Raw genomic sequence first — 16,639 nt, 5'->3', positions numbered from 1 at the left:
CTTCCGAACTTCCTTCCGAACTTCCTTCCGAACTTCCTTCCGAACTAACTTCCTTCCGAACTTCCTTCCGAACTTCCTTCCTTCCTTCCGAACTTCCTTCCTTCCGAACTTCCTTCCTTCCGAACTTCCTTCCTTCCTTCCTTCCGAACTTCCTTCCTTCCGAACTTCCTTCCGAACTTCCTTCCTTCCGACTTCCTTCCTTCCGAACTTCCTCCCTCCTGAACTTCCTCTCTCCCGAACTTCCCTCCCTCACCTTTGATGTTATTTTCTAACTGTGAAGTAGTTACAGTAAATGACTCTTCCCTAAATAGCATTTTAAAGCATAGAAATGGATCAATAACAAATTGTGCGAAGAAAGAGCCTCTAAAAGTGATTTTAAAGTGAGAATTTGAGTTAGATCTTGAAAATTCAAAAATACAACACTGAAATGATGGAATGGATGGTTTGAAGGGGTTTTCTTTGTCTTTCTTTGATACAAATGATGATCTCCATTTTTACACCTTCTAAAAATCATCTTGAAAGTACTACTTTAGATAACAAAAATATTTCCAAAAGAAGGAAATGGATTGATGCAGATCAATCCATTTCCTTCCAGCCACCCAGCCTCTGGAGGGCCGCCTCCCATTGGATCTGCCGCCGCTTCCCACCTGGCACCCGCAGCCCTGCCTCGCCTTCCCGCTGTCTTTCTAGTCCCCATTATCCTTTCCCCTCCTATTGGGGAGGGCTTAAGCCCCGCCAGAAGCCAACCTCCCCTCCCGCCTGTGGTTCCCTGGCCTCTCCCGTGGGAGGGGGAAGTTTTGGCGGTGTCCTGACGACAGCGGGGACCGACCCCGGGGCCCTGCGACCCGGCCACCCGTCCCCCTCACACAGCGACCCCCACAGGCTGCTGCGGGCACAGCGCCCGGCCCTGCTGCCTGCGCTGCAACAGGAAGCCATTCCTCGTACCCGCCCCGGGACACCAGGATCATGCCCTTCTTGGACCATGTTCTTCCTTACACCATGTGCTCGAAGTTTGAGGGAACAAGAGTTCCGCGCCTCCACTGCTCAACCCCCCAACATGGACAAACATGCACTCATCCACCTTTCGCATGTTGGCAGGTAGATGTTGCTGTGTGAAGCTTTTGAACATGTTTTCTCAACTTGTTGCATGGATTGTTTTCTGCCTATTAGGCCTGCAAATATGTGTAGGAACATCTATGTCGGCCTCTATATTTTCCTATACTGTTAATAGGACAAACATTTCCGTAAAGGACAGGCGAGCAATGTGAATGCAATGTAAATGTCATTGTGTCTCTTTATCCTCTTCTAAGTCCTTGATCCTTCTTATGTCCCCTGTTTCACATGACTGCTGCAAGGAATGCTGGGGAAGTGACTGGAGTGTGGGCTTGGAGTCACCTCAGTCGTGGACCAGGAGCTACAGCCACCACGACTGTTGTAAATCTGAGTCCAAAACACTCTGTCAAGTGCCACCTAAAAGACACCACTGCGGGCCCCTGTCCTCTGCTCAGCCATCAGAGTCACTCAATAGGCACCATGAGGCATAGGCTGGGATTCCTTGTCACTCGGCCTTTTCCCAAGGCTGAACATCAGTGTGACCGAGTGAGCATCTGGGGGACTGCTGAGACTGTCATTTCAGAAAAACTACAGTGTTGTGCTTTGTGGAGGACCATGCTGCTGGAGGTGGAGTGTCTCAGCATGGCAGTTCCTCAGTCTGGTACCTGTGATAACCTGCTATCAGACAGGCTGCTGGATTCTGCAAGTGAAATGTCAGTTATGTGCTTCTACAGAGCAAGGGCTGGGGTGTTTATGTCCCAGAGTATAATTTTTCATGGACAACTACTTTCTTTTCAATTAATGAAGTTTTGGACACATATTTTAGTATTTTTTGTCATTGCTAGGGTTACTTAATAGTCTAGGTTGTTTTTTTTTTTTTTTGTCTCTTTCATGCTACAAATACTAGTTGAGCCTGGAGCCAAAAACTCTTCAGCACTGATAAATTCATAATGAAGTCCAAAGCACTGAAAGGTCTAAAATTCCTTTGACAAATAATGGTGTGAGAGAAATATAATAGAAAAAAAAATCTAACTAGTATTACCCATTAAAATACAAAAATAATTTGTGAAGTGTCTTAAACATACAACCAATAGAAATGTCTTCCTCACAGTCTCAAATGGTGAGCGAGTCTGTAGTAGTGACTATAAGAGTCAGGACATACATTCCAGTTTTGGCTGTGGCTGCTAGTTGCAGGCCACCTTCAGAACTGAAGTATTTATTAAGTATTTTAAATTGGGGTTAATATTAAAGCAAATTCTTGCATTAAAAAAACTGAAAACAGCAAAAGACATATACATAATACAGAACTAATGGCAGTAGAAAATGAAATGGAGTAAGCATTCCCATATGTAAAGAACCTATTAAAAGAAGGATGTGTTCATGCTGACATTTATGTAGAACTTGTAGTCCTCTTGTAATCTGCCAGAGCCGTTCCTCAACCTTAAAAGTATTTCAAACCGTTTTCCTCTGGTTGGTTATTTTTTATGGCATGGATTTAACACAGCATTTTTGTTTTAATTTGCATTATTCAAATGAAAGACTACTAGTATTCCTTGAGATTGCTGAAATACTATTCATTCCTCCAACAATGAGGTAACATGAATCATGTGCAAAATAACAGAGTTTGGGGGTTTTAAAGCATCTTAAAATGCTAATCATTTTGTCATATATGGTTTTTATCAACACCTATCAATTCTGCCATAAATTACTTCTTTATACCTATTCATTTAATGTATTTATATTGCTGCCTTCTAACAGAATTCTGTTAGAAGATGTTCACTCTAGCAGTCAACATCTTAGACAATTTGCTGGCTAAAAACCACCCAGAAGACACATCCATGGACACCTTCCCCCGTACCTTTATGTGTGTGTTTGTGTCTAACGAAATGTACTTCTTTTATTGCTGAGTGAACATGCATAATAGCTTACAAGCTTACACTAGATCTACTGGTTGAAGATAGAGCTTCTCTGACAGTCTGCAAAACGAGGAGGGTAATTCCAGATCTAGAGCAGAGGACACCCAGCTGGAAGCTCTCCCCACCTGGGGCACTGTGCCGGGGCACATCCTGGAATGGCAGCTTCCCAAACCATGAGGTGCAGATCTTTCAGGGTAACACATCAACATAATCACCGCTGTGTTCAACTTCTGTGAAGTAATCAATACAAACAAAACAAGATGTCATTGCAAGGCACTCTTCTGAAAAGCTGTGGGAAGCAGCACGGCCTGTGGCAGGGCAGCTATCAGTAACTCAATTTGGTTCCTCAGTGTGCTATTGCAGGTCCAACATTTAGGCCCCCTGTCCTATGGACCGGATTCTCCAGGGAAAGGCAAAGCCTGCATTGCCTTTTCTGAGCCAGCAAGCACTGTTGTAAGCAGTTGTATCCACATGATACCTCCTCCTTCCTGAGGAACAGTTACAGGTCAGAAATCATCCATTCTTGGTAAATCAGATCAGTAGCTGAGATATCTGTCACTTTCATAATGCATCCCTTCTTCTGTAAATAAATACCCAAGAGAAAAGTTCTCATCTCAACTAAAGGAGGAGAGCCTGAAAAATACTGTTCTCTCTTAGACTTTGTAAGATTGGTTATGGTTTTTGAGAAGCCAGGGAAAAGGCAGAAATTTAATGCTTAGAAATCAAAGCTCCACTATGGAAACCTATTGCTCTTCAAGCAGCTGCCCTCAGAAAAGCTGTTCCTAGGCTAGAAAACAAAGCTCAAATATCTCCAACCACCAGGATTGTGACCCCAGTCCCTTGAGGTGTTCCACTGGTTGCACTGGAGCGCTCAGTGCCATGTGTGCTGCAATGCCAACTGCTGATGGCATGTGAGGGACAGGACAGGATGCTTGCTTTAGGGAGCACTGCTGTGCTTTGGGCAGTGCCTGTGTTTGGGAGAGAGCCATCATGACATTTACATAAGCCCCTGTTGTGGGCATGTAATAATGCAGCCTGAGAGGGACGTTTGGAATGCTATATAAGTGAAACTTAATTAAAAATTTAATAAAAGTTATTCCAAAGTAGCTTGATTATTTCTAGAAAGCCTCAATTTTTATGGAAGGCTACATATATTTTGGCATTGAAATGAAAGGGTTTGTTTTCCTCCCTCTGAGACCAGATGAGGACATTGTGCATCTTCTGGAAAAATTCCTATTGCAGGACCAAAAATAAAATTCATATTACACCTGATTCTTCCTAAAAACATATCCATGTTACTGCAATATTTTCTGTCTCCCTGCAACAGCAATGATAAGAAACCATAACAACATTTTTAGAGCAAATGTGGCATATTTGCCATGTGATACAGGTGACAAGGTAATGTTGATGACGTGGGAAATGTGTCTCTGTGGCTTCCCCTCAGAAGGTTGCTGGGTCTCAGGCCCCAAAACTGCAGCAGTGCATGCAGTGCTGGGGGAGCTCGGCCAGAGTGGTTGCACTGTTCTTGTGTGTGAAACCCCAGCGACTGTAGCACAGAGGAGCTGCCTGCCAGAGACTGAAATAGTTCATGCCTCAGACTTTGATATAAAGTTCTGCTCATTGTAACAAAAACTGAATAAAGAAGCTACAAGCAAAGAAGCCTCCCTGAAGTTGCCTGACCGGAACTTTGGACTGAAAGTCAAACTACTGAGATTAGATAAAGGAAAGCTCATTCTTCAATCACCTGAAACAAACAAGTAAACAAGGAAAAGAATGTGAGCCAAACCCAGCAACTGTACTAAGAATCATCTCTGCCTTGCTTTGGGGTGAGGGAGGCCATAGCCCACAGACCCCTTTTCTGGGAGGAGGTTTGCACAGATTTCTCCCCCCGCCGAGGTGGGGGGAGGAAGTTTTGGCATGTTGCTGCTCTGGAGCAGCATCCTCCCTTACACAAACTGGCCCAGCTGTGGAACCCCCAACCTTGGGAAGACCACATCCATGGGACATTCACATGAGAAGCAGCTGAGAGAGTGCCTTAATTCATCAAAGACCTCCCTGAAGTATCCCCCAGAGTCGTTCTTGAAGCCTTGCACCACCATCACGTGCAGACGTGATGCAAAAAACCCAGAGTCTGCTGTAAGAGCAATGGCAAACTCCTCCTTGCCCCAGGGAGGTGCTTGGGTTTTCCTACCCAGCCTGAGTGTATATTAACCCATCAGAATCTATGCTTTCAGAGGGGACCTTCACCACCAAGAAGACCAGCTGAGAGGATGAACAGAATATTGTTGGGATCCACAATGATATTTTGGTGATATTTTCTGACACTCTCTTTCTGTCCGCCCACCTCTTTCTCCTTTCGCTTATTTTTACTCTCCTTTTTCTTTCTCTCCCTCTCTTATTTACTATCAAATAAAACCCATACTATTGTCACTCATGGCATATGTGTTGCATCCCAGAGTTTGAGTTTAGATTAGGGTTTTTAATTTATGTTAAAATAAGTCAAGTTCTGTAATCCCGCGTTTCCCCCGTGTTGTCCCCCCCCGCGGTTTCTGCCCCCATGTTGCCTGCTGCCGGCTCTTACCCCTGTGCCGCTCCTGTAACCACCCTGCCATCCGGCCCCGGGAAACCCCGTGCTGGCCACACGATCCCGCTCAGCCCGTGGCTCGGTGCCCGCCCCTGCGGGGTTCTCTGGTTGGTCGCGGTTGCTGGCGTCACTGCCACGGCAGCCGCCCCTATTGGGCGGCAGGCCGTGGATCCTCTCGCCCCGCCCCTCCATAAAGCCCTATCCCGCCGGCAGTCAGACGCCATTTTCTCCCATGCGAGTGCCGGGAGGGGTTGCGTCTTTCCATCGAACCGCGCCGCGTGACCAATAAACCGTTCCTGCTAAGCACGGAGTAAATGGACAAATTCCTTCCTCTTTGCCGGGTCCCTAGCGCACGGTAACAGAGGCTGGCCAGCCCACGCACCCGAGACACGGAGCCGTGTCCGGGAACCCGCGGCAGCAAACCCTGGCAGCACGTGGAAGCTACGCCACAGCCGGGCTCCCAAGAGCCGCGTGCAGCCGGGGAGAGCAAAAATCCATGCCGCAATTGGCGCCCGAACGTGGTGCCGAGGCCAGCGCTGAGCTGATCGCGTGGACGGAGGTTCACCGCGGAGCTTCAGGAACAGCGCCGGGAGCCGCTGCCGCCGGCCAGGGGCCGCGCCGCCGCCAAGGGGGGAGCGCCGCTGCCAAGCCAGAGCGGGCAGCGATCCACGCCGGATCACAGCTCCGTGCCGGACAGAAACCGAGAGCAGGGACTCTCCAAAGTACGTCAGTGAAGTCTCCGTCGCCCACGAGGGACCAGACAGTGTGTCCTGCGTGGGACAGGAAGTGCAAACTTTCGCAGCCAGGAGGGCAGAAGAAAGAACACTTCCCAGGACTCCCGGACCCTGGTGGCAGCTTTTCTTTGCAGAGACTTCAGTCTGGTAAGTATTAGTCGTGGAAACGTGTCCAGCTAATACAGGGAGGGCTGGCCGTGTTCCCGAGGTTGGGACGTGCGGCGCGCAGCACGAACGGCAGCCGCTGGTGTCGCCTGCGTTTTTTTGCTTTTTTTTCTCTTTTTTACTGCCCCAGGGGTGAGGTGGTTTGGGTGGAAGAAGCATGGGGACCGTGCTATCTGCCCAACAAAAGGAATTTTATTCCCAAGTTAAAGAAATCCTTTTGGTGAAGGGCCAATACCCAAAAAATTTAGTTAAGAAATTTGTCCGGTGGTTGTTCTTTGCTTTCCCCCGTCTGTCTACCGAGGACGCGCGCAAAACAGAATTTTGGGAGCAAGTGGGAAAAAGGCTAGCAGAGGGGATCGGTAGGGATCCCTCTATAGATGACTGCTTCCCTAAATTCCATTTGTTGATCACGGATGTAGTAAAATCAGACCCCGCGCGAAACTCGGTTGGGGAAAGGAAAGAACCATCCAGAAAATCTGTTACTCCCCCTGAATCTGTTTCCCCATCCCCTTCTCCGACCCCTTCTTCCCCTAACCCGGGTGGGCGAGGGGGGGCACCCCGTCGATCTGAGACGCAGGGCAGCTCCACAAATGTGGACCGTGCTCCTGGCTCCCCCAAGCCACGCCGGCGTCCCTGCCTTAGCGAGATCGGTCGATTCGCTGAGGCCACGACCCTAAACCCCTTTTCCAATCCCTTTTTCCCAGTTGAAAATCCCAGTTTCGGCGCTACCCCGCGCAGTTCTGTTTCTTTAAACCCCTTTCTTTGTTCCTCTGAGGAGGCCGAGGCCACGTGGTTGATCCCTTTGTCTTCCCAAGATGGAGGGCGGCCACATGGCAGGGTCTCTTCTTCCCACAACCCCTTTCTGTTCTTTGTTCCCGGTGTCCCCGCCTTTGACCCAACCCCAACCTGCCTCCCTGTGGGCGTGGGCGCTGCCCCCTCGGGAGGTCAGGTTACTCCCTCATCCATTGTTCCCCCTCGTGTGGGCGTTCTCTCCAGTCCTTTGCATGTTGTCCCTGCTGAGTCATCGACTCCGCCCTCCCCCACCGGGGAGAGCTCTGCCATCTCCACCCCGCTGCCTGAGGGAGGCAGCCCCCGTCCTGTTGCCCTCACCCTGTCCCCATCTTCCCATGGGCCCCGGAGAGCCGGGCGGGAGGGAAGAGGAGGGGGGGGGGACGGGAACCCCTACCTCCAAGTTCCCATGGGCCCCAGACGTCTGGGCAGGAGGGAAAAGGAGGGGGGGGGAATCGGAGCCCCTGCCTCTGCAGTCCCAGGGTTCCCGGAGACCCGGGAGGGAGGGAAGCAGGGGGATGTGTGTTTCTGAGCATTTTCCAGATTCCGTGGAACGGGTCGAGCCGACAGATGAGAGGCATGTAGAGGGATCGGAGGTTCAGGACAAGTCTATCCTGGAAGCGGCATCCATGAACACTGCTGCCTTAGATGCCGTGCCTCCAAAGAACGCTGGTCCGAAGCAGCCTCCAGCAAGACGCCAGTGCTTCCACTGCAATCAGAGAGGACATTTTGTGGTTCAATGTCCGTTTCTGGGCAGGGCACCCCCAGGGAAAGTGGGAGGGGGGAGAGGGGGGGAGGAAGATCCCATTCCCCCAAAAAACTGAAGAAACAACGCGCACCTGCCTCGCGTGAAGATAAAAGTAAGGCAGGCCACAGCACCTTAAGGGGAGCTGTGAGTTATCAAGTAACTGTGCAGGTGGTAGTTCAGAACATCAGGGTGCCTTTGAGTGCGGCAGATGACCCCACCAATCGGGGGGTTGCATCAAACCGCAGGCGACGCAAAAGAAAAAGGACCCTACAATCTCCTTAAAAAATGTTTTTCCCCAAAGTCCCAGTCTGTGTGTGTCCCAAATCCCCATGTTTGTAATAAAGTTGTCCCAGTTTCCCTATCCCTAAACACCCAAAGAAGAACCAGCACCAGCACCATCTCCAGGCCCTCTCCACCTGCGTAGCAGTCACTGCAGTTGCAGCAGCAGGAGAAGCTGGGAGAAGAGGCCACCGCTTGAGAGACTGAATCAACACCACTGCTTTCTTTTTATATTTTATTAAGCGGGGAGATGTTGCATCCCGGAGTTTGGGTTTAGATTAGGGTTTTTAATTTATGTTAAAATAAGTCAAGTTCTGTAATCCCGCGTTTCCCCCGTGTTGTCCCCCCCCGCGGTTTCTGCCCCCATGTTGCCTGCTGCCAGCTCTTACCCCTGTGCCGCTCCTGTAACCACCCTGCCATCCGGCCCCGGGAAACCCCGTGCTGGCCACACGATCCCGCTCAGCCCGTGGCTCGGTGCCCGCCCCTGCGGGGTTCTCTGGTTGGTCGCGGTTGCTGGCGTCACTGCCACGGCAGCCGCCCCTATTAGGCGGCAGGCCGTGGATCCTCTCGCCCCACCCCTCCATAAAGCCCTATCCCGCCGGCAGTCAGACGCCATTTTCTCCCATGCGAGTGCCGGGAGGGGTTGCGTCTTTCCATCGAACCGCGCCGCGTGACCAATAAACCGTTCCTGCTAAGCACGGAGTAAATGGACAAATTCCTTCCTCTTTGCCGGGTCCCTAGCGCACGGTAACAGAGGCTGGCCAGCCCATGCACCCGAGACACGGAGCCGTGTCCAGGAACCCGCGGCAGCAAACCCTGGCAGCACGTGGAAGCTACGCCACAGCCGGGCTCCCAAGAGCCGCGTGCAGCCGGGGAGAGCAAAAATCCACGCCGCACATATGGTCTCATTTGCACCTTAATTCGGGCAGAGGTATTTCTCATAACTTTAATAACTTAATCATAACACCGCTCCACACCACTGTGCTGAGCTGCTGTTGGGCATGAGATTTAAATCACAGGCCAGGGTGGAGACTGCAAAGTTTTGTTTCCTTTATGATATCTGTACTTAAAAAAAAGGATTTCCCTTACTCACGTGTGCCCTGGCTGGGGCTCTCGGCACACTCTGCCAGAGGTCATGGAACAGTCTCAGGGTAATTTTGCAGCCCATGGCCTGATGGATGCTGCAGCTCAGTGCTGTACAGCAGGAACATGAAGAATGGTGTGAGGGATACTAGCAAGTTATCAACACTATCTGCAGACATGCTTCTCTAAACAAGGATGTAATGATGACATGGGGCTATACAACACAGTCTAAAGCTTTATGAAAACCTTTGTCTTTACTGTATCCATTTGCATAATTCTGTCAGGTAGAAGCATCATGTCCTTGTCCTACAGCTGGGACTTGTGAGCATAAATTAGCAGAAGAGCAATGAGAGGCTGAACTGTAGTTCCAAAGCTGTGATCCTGAGCACAAGGCTATATGATTGTTATGTTTGAACACAAATCACAAGCTGGCTTGCTTGCCTGCCCATCTTAGAATTAAGGTTTTGAGATAAAAATATCTTGGAACCTGGACAATGTAGGTAAAGGACAGCCTCAACCCCCAAGTGCAAGGGCCTGGTACCTTGGCAGAAGCACATTGGATAAAACTGGTTCTCAGCCTTCTCCAGCCTAGAAGCATCCATGAACGAGAGAGCTAGAGGCGGCTTTTTTCATCATTGTGTATCTCTAGTGATTTTAATTTGTTCATTTATAGTGGATGAGGGTAAGTAACCTATAAGAATAACCATTTCAGTGAACATAAGAGAGAAGGGAGGATGTAAAACTTCTGTCCATGCAAAACAATGTTTAGCAAATATTCACCACAAACCTGTCAATGCTGTTATCTTTAAAAAAACCACAAAGGCAGAGCTAAGTTTCTCACCATCATAAATGTTGTCCATTCCTGACTTGAACCTCTGGCTTCTTCGCAAGGCCTTTGGTTTCTTCACTGGGTAGCAGAGGTTTATTATCAGTGCTTGATTTGGCTTTTCAAAAGTGTATATTAAGTCCTTTAATGTTTTGAAGTTCCTGTCTGGAACACTTTTAGAAGTCTGTAAGGAAAGGATAACAAAATGTGTTTGCAAGTTCCCTTCACATGGAGTCCCCTAAATGAAAAGAATGCTAAGTTATTTCTTATTTACCAAGGAGCTGTTTTGTGAACAGGTTTGGTGACAGAATATTGCACTGTCCTTAAAACACTTGAGACACCTGTTTGGAGTCATGGTTATGGCACTAAAAGTAACCTCCCTCACCATCTTTTTTTTTCCAAAAAGAACATCAGTTAAATTATTGGTGTAGTTATGCGCTGCAACAATCCACTACAGCAGAGTGTTGAAGAGCAACAGCATTACACACCACACTCTGGTCTGAGAGCAAAAGTTTAGGGATAACATATTTAGTTTTCACTTAAAATGCTGCCTTCAAAGAAATAGGTGACAAACAGAACCCAAACTTTTACAAAATATCAGCATTGGGAAGCAAAGGTCATGTGCAAAAAACTGTTCTTTAAGTGTGGGTTCATATGACAGGACTGAACTGCTCCTGCAGCTCAGCCCTGCAGGGGTCTGTGCACGGACTTTACAGTCCTGTGATTTCAAGGCAATGACAGACAGTGAGCAGCCTACTAGTAGTCATTAAATGAGAACAGGGCTTTGGTATCACTTAATCTGCTAGCTAACAAAGAAACGTGTTTATTTTCTTTGGTTTTCTGCATCCTTCCTCTTCCATTCAGCCCTGGATGGACTGGGTGCCAATGCCTGTGTTTACTGGGTTTGACTGGGATGAGTTAACTTCTCTCATAGCATCCTACATAGTGCTATGCTCTGAATTTGTGACTGAAATAGTGCTGATAACACAGCCACCTTTTGGGTGTTGCTGAACAGTGCTCATGCAGCATTAAGGATGTCTTTCTTGCACTTGGTTCCCCTGAGGAGTAGGCTGGGGGTGTGCAAGATGCTGGCTGTCCCATCTTAGCCCATCTGACACTGTAGTCAGCAATAAAAGCCTAGGGAAAGGGAGGACGTTTGTAGTTATGTGTGTGCTGAGGCCTCACTTTCCAGGAGGTTGGTAAATATCTGTGTCCTGATGGGAAGGAGTTGCTAAACGTCTTTGCTTTGCTTGTGTGCATGACTTTGCTTTACCTATTTACCTATTACACTGTATTTTATCAGGTCCAGGAGTTCCCTTGCTTGTGCTCTTTGTGTTCTCTTCCCCCCACCCTGTCCTGCTAAGGAGGGAGGGAGTGAGCAGCTGTGGGAGTGCTTAGCTGGTTGGGGCCAGCCTGCTGCACTCTAGAAAGCTCATGTGTGAATCTGGCATTAAAAAAAAAAAACAAAAACAAATAACCTCTCCTTCACCATCAATACATTATTTCAGTCAATTATTTTAGTAAGCCAAAATAATCTGACTTAAAATTTTTAAGAACTGAATTGTTCTTTCACATTATTGGCAAAACTTTATAAGGAAGAATGAGTTTGAAAAGTCTAAAAATATCTGTGTTACCTGCTGACAGGAATGACAGCATAACCCCAGTAGAGTGGCTAAGGTCCAAAACAGAATATTTTTTGTTAGTAAACCATTCTTCTTCATGAGAAATTGTGTCTTTCATACAAGGCAAAACCACTAATAAGCAATAAATTACCAGCATATGAGAGCTTGGAGTGTTCTTTATGAAGTGATTTCCTCATTCCACTTAAATCCTGCTTAATATTGGCAGTCTTCTTGACTGTGCTACTACAAGCAGGGGAGTGAGCCAGCTTTTAAGTGTCCTTTCACATTGCTTGGGGATTTGACTGATACATTAGTCTCATACTTGTTTTACTTGAATAAGCAGCATTATTTGGCATTGTCACTTCACAGTCGCACAGAATTATAGATTCTTTAAATCAAAAAGATCATTGCAATATCCCAGATCCCTATGAGATGCTGCATGCACTAGCAGTGCTTTTAAGTAGAAAAAGGTAATTAGGTAATTAGAACAGGAGAAAGTAAGAAAAGTAATAGATATTTCATCAGTGCTATCAAAAAGAAATGATCAAATGAGAAAACAGCTGGTTAATAAATAACAGAGCCACTTAGATTATAAAGAAATTCTACAAACACGAACTATTTTTTGAGTTCATCTATAATAAGAATTGAGTAGAGAGCAAACTTGGAAATATTTTCTATAGTATTGTGTTTATGGATTTTTTTTTAATCTATGATCATAGACTAAAATGACAATAGATTAAAATGATCATTGATCATAGATGAATCTAAGATCTTTTAATTTATGATTTTTTAAAAATCTATGATCCTTAATGCAGTCTTTAGAGATGTAATGAGACTTACTCACCTGTATTCTAAAATATCCTTGGTGTTCTCTGAAGATACGGTAAGTGTAGATGAGGTCCTCAAAGCTGTGAAAAAAAATTGTGTACATATCACATTAACAAAGTGGACATATCTGCAAACAGTGTTAAAGACATGAGAAGTGCAGTAAAATTATACGAGACAGACAAAGGAAAGCAAAAGAGAAGAGATCCTAGAGATTACAAAATGAGTGAATGTTTAATATCTTTAAATATAAGATTACTCTGACCAGGGATTTCAAAGAATATATGAACTAAGCCTAACATAGACCTTTAACAAGCGTAATTTAATTCCACAGACATCACCTCTTCTCATCTCTCTGTTATCTTCCTCACTGCTCTAACCTTCTTTTTGCATTTCTGTCACAAGAAGGCTGTTGAATTCTTAGAGAGATGTTGGCAGAAAATGGCCTCTAGTCACCAGCACCCAGAAAATGACTGTATGGCTCCTACTTCTAAGAATAATGTTCTTCCTTTGCATTTCCCAGCATTTTAGTTGTTATTTTTGATAATAAGCAGGTGTTTGAACGCTGAGGCTACTGATGTCTTTGAATATATTTTGTCAACAGAAATAAAAGCTTTATCAGATACCACAGTAGCAGCAATTCAGGAGGTGGACTGGAGATTGTGACTGTGGTCAAAAAAGGTAGCAGAATTGCAAGAAAATATACATCACAAATAAGTGAGGACGTTGGGGAGAGGGGGGAGCAGCATCTGAAAACAGGATTTTTTAACTTGTGTGCCTATTCATCAGGAGGACTTCAGCTGTGGCTATATGAAGTGAACTGTCATGAGAAGGAGGATCTTGGGGCAGAAGACTGGCTCAGGGCACTTGCACAGAAGGGTTACTGAAAATAAACAACTTTGTTCTGCAAAAAGCTTACTATGAACTGAGATCAGAATAAGGCTTTCAGTTATAACAGATTTAAATTAATTCAAAAAGTGGTATCACAGGAATGCATATTTTGTTTCTTGTCTTCTTGAGATATCTGTGGAAATATACGTGTTCCATGCTGAAAAGTACTTTTACAAATGTGAGTGCTTACAGAGACAAAGAAGTGAGAAAAAGAAATACCAGGAACTCATCCTTTTTGAAACTTGTTCTTTATTGATCAACTAAATATTAAAACGTTTCTGCCTGGATATTATTCAGGTACTGTAATTTTTATGAAATGAACATGAAACTACCATTAAAATGGAAACTTCTGTCTCCTCATTAACTCCTAAATGCTTACCAAGAGCTAGTAAAGGGTACAAATAAACAAAATGTTTGGTCTGGAAGAAAAGCGAGGTGAGAGGGAGAAGGGTATGTTGAACAATAAGGAGAACAGTAGTAAAACCTGCAGGTCTGAACTGAGGTGCTGTCAGAGACCTGGGATAATTCTAGATGAAAGAGACAGTGTGCTGTGAAGGAAGAGCCGTGTGCCTTGCTTGATTGGAGGAGAGACGCATTAGAACTGGTCACACCATTCTGCCTCTCACGTCCTCCATGGAAATGCACTCCCCCCCATATCCCAGTAAAAAAGGACAAGAAAGTTTGTTTGTTTGCTGTAGCAAGTGGATCAGTGTCTCTGCCCACAGATCAGTTAATTTGAGAAGGGTTTATCAGTTTGCACATAAACCATGTTAGTTGCTAAACAAGGTGTTGAGATGTAATGCTAATTCAAAAGTTGCCTTTGAACATCACTAAGAGTTTCAGTGTTGGTTGCCCCCAGTTTTAGGGCAGTTTGCCTAGTGAACTGGGCCAGGCAGCCCAGTTTCTGGGGCAATTCTCAGCCAGTGCACTAATACCATCCCATGTGCTGTCTGAACACAAGCCTTGCTCTGACCTGTGCAAGCCACCATCTATGTACCACTGCTGCTGCTCTCACAGTTTAACTATGGCATTTGTTCATGTGAGGATTATAGGCAAATCCACTGAACACTTCAGTTTTTATCAGCTTTTAACACTAAAACCCACAGAGGCAAACTGGAAGTCATGATTTTTCATGTGTCTGCACAGAATATTGTGGGAGGCAAATGTGACAGGCCAAAGTATGTCTGCAAGACATCACAAAGCAAATCTGCTTTGCCCTTAAAAAAAAGAAAAAAAGATGAAAGGAAAAGCAACTGTGTTGGTGTGGCACAAAGCCTAACCCATTGTTATTTTTCTTCTCTGTCAGGTTCCCCATTTTTCCCCCTTAAAAAAAAAAAAAAAAAGATGAAAAGCAACTGTGTTGGTGTGGCACAAAGCCTAACCCATTGTCACTCTTTCTCTGTATCAGGTTCCTCATTTGTCCCTTCTGAGGAGGAATGCATGCGCCTTCCCTCCCACCTCCCTGCCCTCCTCTCAGCCCCTGCATTGTCCCATTCCACACCATATTGAAAGCAGGTTCCTGTAGCTCCCTTGCTGAGGGCTCTGTTTGTCCCCAACTTGATATTTCTCTTCTACTCATTCTGTTATTTTGCAGATCTCCTTTCTTTTACCCACCAACCCAACAGTACTCCATTTCTCTCTCCCTTTTTCTCCCCTCTCCATTGATTTGATAAGAAATTCATTTTTAGTGATTGATAAAAACATCTCATATTTGTTCATTAATTAGATGTGTCAAAAGGTTTTTATGTCACACTCAAATGTATCTGGAACGAGAGTGTGAAACTTCATAGGTTCAAACAAAGACCTAGATTCTCATTTTTAAACTTTGAATAAATTATGAACAGATCAATTATATATGAAAAGTGTAAAAAGGGAAATAAAAGTGCTATTCCCTACAGAACAAGAAAATAATAAAATTTTAATTGTAGCAATTAAAGCTTCGGACTAGAAGTAGCAGTTTTCTAAGCCCATCTTGTCTGTGGATTTGTCATATAAATTCAAACAGAACTTCGTAATTTTCAGCTTCAGCCCATATTCTTATATCAGGTAAAATTCCTTTGAACCACAAGGCTGAGCTTTTATCAGACAGAAAGTCTACAAAGAAGGAAGTGTTTTGTAACACACCATGAGACTTTTCAGTGTCTCAACAGTGCTAAAATGCTGTTTACTCATCATTACAGAGGCAGTTACTTTGAGCAAGGATCTTAGCATATTTTGGCAGGCTGAAATATTTTCTCTGGGCTCCCCTTATTCTCTGCAGAGAGAGACCAGCATCACGAGATTATAGTTCATTTATCATCTGTTACATAAAATAGTTTTTTGGAAATGCCACTCCCTCACTAGTCACTATAAAGGAAACCTAAAGCACCACTTGAATACATAGACACACTCCCTTGGAGTCTGTTAATATCAGGGAAGAACTATCAATGTTAGAGAAGATGATTGTTGTCTTTGGATCCAACTGAAATCTCATAAAAATTCGGTGTTAGGATACTTACAAAACACAGAGACACAAGGCTCCTTCCACACTCTCACTCTCCCGTATTAAATAGCTGCCATTCTTTTTCTTCTTGCTCAGCAGCTCTTCACAGGTTTTTCTTGTTATCTTTCCATGAAAAAAATGGGAATTCCATGGACCAAAGAAAACAAGGTATCTTGCCTTTCAAAGCAATTCTAGAGCAAGTCAGAAGCCTGGCATGAGAAGAAACCTTGTTCCAAAGGCAGCTTCCTGTGGACATCTGAAGCTGGAGGTGCCAAGGACACACAGGAGTTCATCTGTGTTGTTTACTGAACTGTCCCCAGTGAGGTGGGTTAGCTCTGCAGCTTGACAGCTCATGAGCTCCGTGGAGGCAGGAAAAGGTTGGTCTACACTGGTCACAGTCCACATCAAAAAGGAAGACATTTTTGTCACATTATACCAGCAGAGTTTTGGGTTATGTATCACACCTCTAAGCTATGAAATCACTAAGTTGACACTGAGGTATAGTTACATTTTTAAGTTAACTTTTATGTTTAAAGTCGCTCAAAGCCCAGCAAACAGGGTCCTACGATTCAGGAATGTCAGGACTGTATAGGGGAGGAAAAAATTATCTAAAAGAACCCTTGTCTTTTTTCAGGTGATTTT

General features: G+C 45.4%; 1 protein-coding gene across 1 annotated transcript; it reads right to left on the bottom strand.

Moving 5' to 3' along the window:
• Positions 1 to 2,291: 2,291 nt before the first annotated feature.
• LOC128803996 (SH2 domain-containing protein 1B-like) lies at positions 2,292 to 16,253 on the bottom strand. Its single transcript, XM_053971371.1, is given in 5 exon segments — positions 2,292 to 3,199; positions 10,193 to 10,361; positions 12,644 to 12,707; positions 16,014 to 16,135; positions 16,137 to 16,253. Coding segments are annotated over 5 exon segments (513 nt in total). The 3' UTR covers positions 2,292 to 3,158.
• Positions 16,254 to 16,639: the final 386 nt, after the last annotated feature.

This window comes from Vidua macroura, chromosome 2, assembly GCF_024509145.1.
Source record: "Vidua macroura isolate BioBank_ID:100142 chromosome 2, ASM2450914v1, whole genome shotgun sequence".
Classification (NCBI taxonomy): domain Eukaryota; kingdom Metazoa; phylum Chordata; class Aves; order Passeriformes; family Viduidae; genus Vidua; species Vidua macroura.
The sequence above is the reverse complement of the archived record's forward strand: the minus strand, read 5'-3'. Positions and strand labels throughout refer to the sequence as shown.